The following is a 10,893-nucleotide window of genomic DNA, read 5'->3' as shown; positions in this document are numbered from 1 at the left end:
GAATCTCTAGAAGCTTCATCCACTGTTCCCTTGATTGTTCAAGAGGGGATACATATATCTCTAAGTGAAGAAACAAGAGAACCATGATTGGAAATTCAACATGATAATATATAAGTGAAACTAGTAGAAATATTAGTATCACATGTAAAGGAACAATATCAAGGATAAGCGGATCCTCAAGAAATTGAAGATCCATCATTTGACCCACTCTTTGTTTTACCTATAAATACACAAGGTCTAGTGCAGTACATTCGTAGTGGGAGAGAACCTTGTTAACTCTCAAGTTGTCTCTTGTTGAGTGATATTGATCCTACTAGTTACGATAATGCACTAGAAGATGTTGTTGATCAAGTGTTGCTCAAGCTATGAACAATGAGATGAAATACTTGTATTTCAACTCCGTTCGGTCCTAGTAAAGATACCAAGAGGGGGAAAACCCACAAGGTGCATACGGACATAAAAGGCAAAGAGAGGATGGACAGAAAGGTGAAAACCTTCAAAGCTAGCTTGGAGGTATTTTTTGCTAGATGCCATGCTTGAGTCTATCCAGATTCTCTTAGTTGCTATAAGTCTCAATTATGAGATTTCATTTTGGGAGTTGGATGTCAGGATATCTACATACAACAACCAAAAGGGTTTATAACAAATGAGTAGGAACACACAGTATGCAAGTTGTGAAAGTCTATTTCATAGACTTAAGCAAGTATCCAGGTCTTGAAACATCAGTTTTGATCAGGTTATCAAAATTTTGATTTTGAGGGAACCTTGATGAATGATGTGTATTTGTATGTAAAGGATACAACAGAAGACAATAGCTTTTCTGGTACTTTATGTAGATGATATGCTCCTTATTAGAAATAATATGGAGGTAATATCAAGCATAAAGAGTTGGCTAAGTTAGTGTTTTGGTATGGAAGTACTGGGGAACCAATTATATTCTTGGTATAAAACTCTTATGAGACCGGAAGAATAAGTTGTTGGCATCACCTCAGGCTACTTACATTGACAAAACCCAAAATTCAACATGAGAATTCTAAGAGAAGAATTATAATTCTCAGATGTGGAATTCATCGTTCTAAGGAGTGACCAAAGACTTCTAAGAAGGAAGAATGCATGAGCAAGATATCTTATGCTTTGGCAAAGGTAGACTCATGCATATCATGTTGGGCGTTAAACCAGACATCTGTCATGTAGTGGGAGTAGTGAGATAGTACCATTTTGAACCTAGAGGAATACTAGATTATTGTTAAGCATGTACTCAAGTATCTTTGGAGAACGAGAGATTATATGCTGGTATATTCTAGTGGGAGTCTTGAAAAGCTGAGTTTTCAAAAATTCAGTTATTTCAAGTGGATATTAACTCAAGAAAATCAACCTCGAGCTATGAGTTTTTCACTAAACTCAGATAGCATTAGAGGTGGATCTTGCAGACCCAGTTACTAAGAGTTTGCCTGAATTTGTGTTCGAGAGGCATGTTACTTCTTTGGGTCTTAGGAGGATCCCAGACTTGCATTAAGCAAGTGGGAGTTATTGGTTTCATTGCGCTCTTGGAATAAGACGATGAAACAATAAAATAATTTTCTGAATTTCATAAATAAGGTTTTATTTATTTATTTTGCGCACTATTTACAAACATAAAGGTCCGGATCAAATTGTGGAGTATATGATCATATGGATACGTTCATGGAGGACATGATCATAGGTTCTCACAATTGATGAATGGAGTCACAGCCGTTAAATAAAGTTGGGCACTTTATTCAGTCTGCAATATTTTATGAAATGATTTTGTCCGAATCATTGTAAAATATTGGTGTGAATTAACATTCACATTGAAAGGATCAAGGAGAGATTTGATTAAGGTTGTTCTTTCTGTCATAAGGAATCAAATTTTCAGATAACTATAGTTATGTAGTTGCCCTTAATCCTGTGTTTATTTTAAATAAATAATTAAATAGTCTTCATTCTTTGATTTACCAACGGGTGAGGTCCGATCTTTTGACGGCCAATAACTCGGTGTTTTGGGAGTGAGATTATTTGATTATCAGTATTTATGAGATAAACAACAAGGAATTTATAGGAAATGTCCCCTTGATATATTTCGGTACTTGGATATTAAAGACACTGGCCAGTGCATGTAGTCCATTAGAGAAATTATCAAAGTCAAGGGAATAAATAATTGATTGGGTTACAAAAAACTAATCAATGAATTATAGACATTCTCTAAAGGGGCAATGCATATTAATGTTATAAAAGTCATTAATCTTGGAGTTCACGTTCGGGCTTTTAGTGGAGTAGCGCTGAATTAGATAAGATTATCAGGAGCCTTGGTCAATGACAAATGGTAGGTCCCCAGGCTAGCTCGAGACATGAGATGGGGTATATTATCAGAGGATGATAGCTTATGGGCTACATGGTCTTGGGTTTACGAACTCAAGTTTGTATCTTAAAGAGCAAGTGGGAGATTGTTGGATATATGCTCTTTTGGTCACTAAAGTCCTATTGGGCTTCAGTGAAACTTGAGCCCATGAGGCTTAGGGTTGAGTTATGTCTAAGACCTAAGCGTATATATTTATAGTTTTCTCCTCTTGTGCCTCCAAGGTGAACAGATCATCTGAACGGTTGCCCACACAACCATCTCATCCTCCTCGAGAGATAGTCTGGAAGATCTGCCACAATCCAGCTTCAAGGAGGTTGTTCGTGCTGCGGCGCTGAGGTGAACTGTTCGTGAAGAGGAATCCTACAAGGGAAGATTATACACGAGACCTGCGCACCGAGAGGTAATTGTGAAACAAGGATGATTCGATAAGCATACCAATGTACTAGGTCCTAAACCGCTTCCGCATAAATCTAAGATTTCCTTCAAGATATATACACATATTTTCCTCTCTTTTTTACATACAAAAATCACATGAATATTTAAATGAGTGATTGAAAAACAGTTTTAATTAATCATCATATATTTGCATTATAAAAACTTTCAGCTATCCGGCCAGTGTACTTTTATGAGGTTTCTGTGATAAGAAAGTTTACATATAACTTAACAGTGACGAAGTTCAATAATTTGTTGAATGTGACTATTTTGATGCAAGTAAGGTACTTCTATACAATTTTTGAAACAAATAGGATGCCTGAGTTCTCGAAGAGAACGTAAAATGTTAACACACTTTTTTTTTAATAAAACATATTATTTAAAATTATCAATAAGGACAGGTGTAATAGCAAGTAAACTATCCTTAGAAAAGGAAGACCAAGGTTCAGTACTTGTTGAAAACGTTTATTGTGGTGTAAGCACGACTACCGTGACCAAAAACTATAAATATAACCTAGAAAATTTATCAAGTTTATCTTATTATATATATACAAACACACTAACATAAAATTAGTATGATATGACTTAAATGGATTTCCGAATCTCAGAAGTTAATAAAAATTAGATGTTATACATGTTATTTAAATAAAAATTTTACAGTATCATTTTTGAATACAACAATGACACTAAGGTTTGAACCTATCATTTCATACAAACTATTCAAACTCATCATCACTAAATCAATTTTTTATACTAAAAGCTACTTTTAAATTAAAGCTAAAAAAAGAGAGTTTACAAATTAAAATTAAAATTTGTGTGGTTGATTATATGAAGTAGTAATGATGATTTTGAAGAAGGGAAGATAAAATAATTTATAATTGGAATGAATTATTATGACAAATAATAAAATTTATAAATTAAATTTAAAATAAAGATAAAATTGAAAAATAAATAAGGAGTAAAAAAAATTGACATACATATTAAAAAAACTATTTAACCTAATTTCTATTTATAAGGAGAAGAAAAACTAAAAAAAAATCTTTCAAATAGGCATTAAGTCCAAATTTGGAACTAATCCTACAACCGATTCAAAAAATTAAACTTTATAAGGATATCCGAGGACGATTCACCTTAACGAAGTAACTAGAGTTGTATACTAAAAAAATAAAATAAAATTTAAGGGGTGAATATTTTCGCATGTTATGTGATGGAAGCTTAACCCAAAATTTAAAGAAATAAAAATATCACTCTCAAAATAACTTCGAATTTCTCCCACCTAAGGAGCGTGATACGCTGACGAAATCCAAATCTTGAGCCAGCTTAAATTGAAGGAACGGAGCCGTTGAAAGCCGAGCCGTTTGCGAATGTACGTACGTACAATTATTAAATTAATAATTAATTGGAGTACAACTAACAAGATGAAACAGTGATCATTTTGTTAATGTTAGGCCAAAAAAATTACCAGACTGCCAGGTCGACAGGAAATTTTGTCAAAATGACACGTGACATATTTTGCTACACTATGTAGCAAAATATATGTGCAAATAATTCGCTACACAGTGTAGCGAAATATGCAACGTCAGAACCAAAAATATCACGTGTCAAAATTGTAGAAATTCGCTATCCTGCGAATTTCTTCAATTTTGAGACATTATATTTTTGGTTCTGAGCAGTCTGACCTGGCATATTTTGCTATACTGTGTAAAAAATTATTTGCACACATATTTCGCTACACAGTATAGCGAAATATGCCACGAAGCAATTTAGCAAAATTTACTGTTGACGTGACAATCCAATAATTATTTTGGTCAACAGTGACACTTTGATCACCGTTCCTAACAAGTTAGGCTCTCTAACCCGAAAAAATATCAGCGTCACTAAACGGTCGAAAAACCGGAAGCGCAACTGGCTACAACCGGTAAACAAAAAAGTTGCATTAGGATTGAATTTGATTTGGGTTCATTTCAAAGCCAACCGCAGTAGCGGTCCACCTAACCCCAGTTAGATTCTAACCCCGGTTGGGTTTATATAAAGAGAGTGTAATTCAGAACACTTAATGGGATTGTGAAACTGGTTCCCCGCTTCAATCTCATCCTTCCACTATCTCAATCTCAAACCCCTTTTACTCTTTCGCTTTCCCTCACCCTCTCTAGTTGGTCATCGTACATGAACACTCGTAGATTATGCTACTTATGTTCCATAATTTGACCGAGTAAAAATGATGTAGCTGAGGAAAAACGGTGTTAAGAGTGCTCCTTTTATGCTTTTTTATTTTTCTTTTTTTCTTTTAGAGTTTTTGATATAAATTTGTTTGTTTGTGTTGGTTTGTTCTGACGTGTATGAATTGTTTGATGGGGGAAGAGGGAGAAGAAGGGGTGAGAAAGAAGGAACATGGGGGTGTTAATGGAGATAAGTGGTACTTGTATAGCTGCTTACAGTACTGTGAAAATTGGTGTTGTTTAAGACATGAGTATTCATTTTCAATGGCTCCTTTTAAGTGAAAAACCTTGTTCATCGATCCTCTCAGCTTTTCTCTCGAGATCTTAAGACATTGACTAACAATTAAAAGGGTTCTTCATCTTATAAAAAAGATCCGATCTTTACTCATGAAGAGACTTGCCAGCTCAGATAATTCTTCGGGTGCTCTCGTGTCAATCCCTCCATCAACAACAGGTTAATTGAGACTTGTTTATTGATGTTTGCTTTGTTTTTAAAATTCAGACACAGATCCATATGTGTTTTGTGTTTTTTCTTGTCTAAAAAAAAAAACATTTTTCTTCTTTTGGGGGTTTGTGTTTCTACTAATTATTCTATCTGATTTGCAATGATATTTTAGACGAACACAGTCCAAGGAACAATCATTTGTATCGTAGGGATTTCCAATCGATGCTGGATGGAATTGATGAAGAAGGGTGTGTTGAAGAACCGGGGCATCACTCGGAGAAGAAACGTCGACTGAGTGTGGATCAAGTAAAGGCTTTAGAGACAAACTTCGAGGTAGAGAACAAGCTTGAACCTGATAGGAAGGTGAAGCTTGCCCAAGAACTTGGGTTGCAACCAAGACAAGTAGCCGTTTGGTTCCAAAACCGTCGAGCAAGATGGAAAACCAAGCAATTGGAAAGAGATTATGGCGTTCTCAAAGCCAATTATGAAGCTCTTAAGCTTAATCATGATACCCTCAAACAGGACAACGAAGCCTTACACAAAAAGGTAGACTTCTATATAGAAACAATTTACAATCCAAAATCCATTATTATTGAAAGTGGGGATGATCCATTTGAAATTGGCATGTGTTTGCAGATTAAGGAATTGAAATCAAGGTTGTTGCAAGAAGAAAACAACACTGCAAGCGGTGTTTCACTTTCGGTGAAGGAAGAGATAACTATGATGCCTGACTCTGAAGGAAGAGATAATAATAACCCATCTCCTGAAACATCAATTCCTTGTACAGAGTCCAAGGAACACTTGAATTATGATTATTGCTTCAACAACAACGATGTTGTCGGAGCCACCTCACTCTTCCCAACAGATTTCAAAGATGGTTTTTCTGATAGTGACTCAAGCGCAATCTTGAACGATGATAACAGCCCCAAAGCCACCGTTTCTTCATCTGGGGTTCTTCAAAGTCATCACCTTTTGTTGTCTCCTGAGTCTTCTTCTCCCTTGAATTGCTTCCAGTTTCAGAAATCGTACCATACACAAACACAGTATGTGAAGATGGAGGAGCACAATTTCTTCAGTGCAGATGAAGCCTGCAATTTCTTCTCGGATGAACAAGCACCGACCCTCCATTGGTACTGTCCAGATCAGTGGAATTAAAGAAAAAAGTAAAGGAAAAAAGATGAAACCGTCTTTACAAATTTTATTTGATTAGAGGAAATGCCAATAAAGGAAGTTGCACGGTTGTATTTGAAGAAAGCTCAAGTTCTTTTTGTAAAAATGGTTGCTTCGAAGTTCTCATTGAGCCTGCTTCAATGTAGAAAGTGTGCGCCTAAGAGTTGAGAGAGAAAAGAGAAGTGGTTTGCACTTTGCATGGCGTGGGGTAGGAGCTGAAAGGATGATGATAAAGGGTAATTATGACTCACCCGTGTGAGAAGGAGTCATATTATGAATAATAATGAAATGTAAAAACCTTTTTAATTCTGAGCATAGAAAATTTCTATTGGATAATAATGGCTCCATGCTTCGAACTTTCTATTTTACTACTCCAATTGGTCAATTTGGAATTTTGGATCATTTTATATTTTGGAAAAAACTAAATGACTATTTCATCCGTATTATAAAATTCGCCCCGAACTAACCTGGTGAGTCGGTCCGAGTCAAGCATCGGATTGGCCATGCATCGAATCCAGTTAAAATACGGCCAAAATCGATGATGATTGCTTCAATTTTGAATTTTGGATCATTTTATATTTTGGAAAAAAACTAAATGACTGTTTCATCCGGTGTTATAAAATTCGGCCCTACCCGGTCCGGTGAATCAAATCGGTTTGAGTCAAGCATCGAACCGGCTATGTACCGTATTCGGTTAAAATTCGGCCAAAATCGGTAATGCATTTTTATAAATAAAAAAAATTGTTTAAAAAATGTAGAAATCAATTTAAATTTTTTTGTAATTTTATTCGCTAGTAGTATATTCTTCTATAATGACCTCAAACTTCAGCTTTCAATACTAAAATAATTTGTGGAACAATAAATTAAGAGAATGTTACATATAACATTTCAATGTATAGATTAATTTGAAAATTTTGAGTTCAGAACATCTGATTTTTTGAATGTTATTGAGAGGTATATTTATGGGGATTCTGAGTTGCAATTTAAATTAACATAGTAATAGGCTAATAACGTGCATTTTCATTTATTTGTGCTTCATGAAATTGTAGTGTGATTGGATAATTTTTTTAGCTTATTTAGATATGTAGAATATAATTAAATTTATATGTTCATATTTATATATATTTATTTTTATATATATTCGTGTCAACCGGTCCGACGAGTGACCAAGTACCTAGACCGAGTCGATGCTGGGACGACTTTAATAACAATGGTTTCATCCGACTTAATAATAGATGTTTAAGATTTTTGCAAAGTAATTAAGAAAAAATTTCAATAATAATAATTTAAAATGAGGTAGGATCCTTTGACACTAGTGTCAAATTTGAAATTTGACACCTCATCTGAGAGCCATTAGATCAAAAAAAATCAACGACTCTGATTTGTAAGCATGTGACACTATTGATCTTTTTTGATCTAATGGCTCTCAGATGAGGTGTCAAATTTCAAATTTGACACTGGTGTCAAAGGATCCTACCTCATTTAAAAATATAATTATATTTGACTAAGTTATTTTTTATTTTGTTAATATTCTTTTTCATTTTTGACAATAATGAAATTAAAAATAATAATACCTTCTTGATATTTAATATAATTCTTTTTTCAAAAATGACTGATGTAAGTATAATTTTTACAACCGTGTTCATTAAAGAAGTTACATTCTAAAAGGAATTAATTGACAAAAAATTCAACAAATCAAATATAAATGAAGAAGGAAAAATTCTAGAGAAGGATATGAAAACCTTATAGGATTTTAGTTTTTTTTTTTTTACTTAAGCTTAAGTGATGGTTTGCAATAATTAGCCTATAAAAATTCGAAATCCATGATTTTAAATAAACTCACTGAAAAATATTGGAAAAATAATTTCAACATGATTTATTTATAAAAATCATTTTAGCCAGCATATATAGGAATGTGATTTACATTGCACGATTCTAAATAATTTTTTTTAAAAATATTTTGAAAATAATTATTTTTAAAAATATTTTGAAATTTTTTTTACATGTCTTATTTATAAAATAATTTTATCCAAACATATAGAAACCTATTTTATTTAATAGTTGTTCTGGACGTTGATGAGAGAATTATATGGATTAATATTTTTCATATTATAGAAGATAATATTATTTCCTACGAGGTTTATATCAATATTTTTTCTCTTTTTAATTTCCTCATATGACCCCACATATTTTTATGTATATAGAGAATATAATTTTATCAGCTAGACGAAAAATTCAACCCATGTATAAATCACTTTCCAAGTGAAACTATATTTGGGAATTTATGAAACACTGACTACATATTTGATTGGATTTCTTGCACCAATTACATTAATTGCTCACTCTTAGTGAAAAAAGTGTATAAATACATTATTAAACAATGGGAAATGTATTTGTCATGTTACATGACAAATGAATAGTCGTTATGTTAAAGAAAAAGACAAGACCAACCATTGAATAATGCGCTCTCTCATTTTCTTTAATATTATATAACTTATCTTTTTCTTAACATAACAACTATTCATTTGTCATGTAACATGCATTTCCCTTAAACAATTCCGCACAACATTCTCTTCAATTTGTAAAGGGTAATATAACCTGATTAGTTCAATAATAATTGGGTTGTATCACACATGATTGAGCCTTTTCCAACTGTTGTTTGGGTTTTTGCTAGAATGAGTGTTGCGAGATGATTGTTTTACAAGATGTTGTGCGGCTTTGCAAGATGCACTACGAGATAGAGGATTTGAGGTTGAATCTCTTGATCAACTCGTACGACTGAGGGGAGATACTCTACTTTAGTTATGAATTTAAGTTAAGATAGAATAAATGATCATACCTGGGCTTCAAGCATCGTTTATATAGTGGTTGAGTGTCCTACTTATATTGCCTTAGTACAACGACATTTAATCTCATTGGTGGACATAAATGGCTTTTGCAGGCTATCCCCTGTGCAAGATGTCTATAATTATGGGCTATGCCTTAGCTTTTGAGTTGCTGATCTTTTGTAGATGTAATGGACTGAGCTTCTGTTGTCATGCGTCAATGTACCTGTTCGATGTCACACACGTGGTATGGCCGCATTTCCTTAGCTTTTAAGTTTTAGTTGTTGGACCCAAATTAAAGGCCCTTCACGAACTGGGCCTTATATCATGCATAGGATCGAGCTAGATCATAACGTTAAAAATTTGAGAGATTTTCAAGCCCCTATAAAACTTGAAGATTGTAAGCTTTATAACACCTCATAAGATTACAATTTATAGTTGTTTGTCTTGAAGCTTGATCGAATACTGACTAAATTATGAGAGGACATTTTATGTTAGTTTTTATTAGAAAGAAATAATACAAAATCATTGAATGTCCTTCACTTACAAGCTAAAGCTGATATGTGAGATGGTTGCTTTCCATGGTCTGTGATCACATGATCATAAGTTCGATTCCCATTACGCCCAATTTTTAATGGAATTAAATCCTCTAAGGGAGAACAAAAAATGGGTCTGTGCAATATTCACGTTTCAAGCCCAAACGGATTTTACATGATGGAATGTGTTAGAGAGATATAATATAAAATCATCGAAGGTTCTTCACTTACAAGCTTAAGCTTTTGGGTTATGTTATAGAGAAATAATATAAAACCGTTGAAGGTCCTTCACTTACAAGCTTAAGCTCTTGGATTGAATTAATTTTTTATATTTTTTCTAAGAAAGCTTTTTTTATAGTTAACTTTTTTTAAATTTTTTTTTTTATATATAGATGGGTTAGAAGTTACTTTCGATATAAAATTACTAACAAGATTATGTGAAGCAAATCATGGAAATAAAATGTTTATCAAAAAAAAAATCATGGAAATAAAATTTGGGGTTGGGGTGATTATAATAATAAAAATAATAACAATCTTCACATAATCAAGATTTGATGGTCATAAAAACGATAGTAGTGATGGAGGTGATGACAGTGATTATAGTGGTGGCAAAGGTGGTTGTGGTGATGAGATTGGGGATAAGGCAAATTTAAATTTTGAAAAATATAATTTGACTTTTGTCTTTTGGCCTTAGATTTTTTTAGAACCCAGAAGTTTCAGCTTAAAATAATAGTATTTTTAATTTTACTTTTACTTTTTAAAAAAGGTTAATATCCAAACACTTATTTAGAATGAAAATTATTTTTTCAGAAAAAATAACATCTTGAAAAACAAAACCTCATTCAAACAAGCTAAAATAAAATACATTGCTTTATTTATGAAGGTTTTT

The 10,893-nt window shown here is 33.1% G+C and overlaps 1 protein-coding gene across 1 annotated transcript; it reads left to right on the top strand.

Annotated features, from left to right (window-relative positions):
* Positions 1-4,894: 4,894 nt before the first annotated feature.
* On the top strand, positions 4,895-7,000 carry LOC133317866 (homeobox-leucine zipper protein ATHB-6-like). Its single transcript, XM_061519750.1, has 3 exons — positions 4,895-5,482; positions 5,646-6,019; positions 6,110-7,000. The coding sequence occupies exons 1-3, from the start codon at positions 5,416-5,418 to the stop codon at positions 6,626-6,628; spliced, it is 960 nt and encodes a 319-aa protein (XP_061375734.1). The 5' UTR covers positions 4,895-5,415; the 3' UTR covers positions 6,629-7,000.
* Positions 7,001-10,893: the final 3,893 nt, after the last annotated feature.

Source organism: Gastrolobium bilobum, unplaced genomic scaffold (assembly GCF_033153095.1).
Source record: "Gastrolobium bilobum isolate Gb01-03AN ecotype WA unplaced genomic scaffold, APGP_CSIRO_Gbil_v1 utg60276, whole genome shotgun sequence".
Taxonomy (NCBI): domain Eukaryota; kingdom Viridiplantae; phylum Streptophyta; class Magnoliopsida; order Fabales; family Fabaceae; genus Gastrolobium; species Gastrolobium bilobum.
Note: the sequence above shows the minus strand (reverse complement) of the source record. Positions and strands in the feature narration are given on the sequence as shown.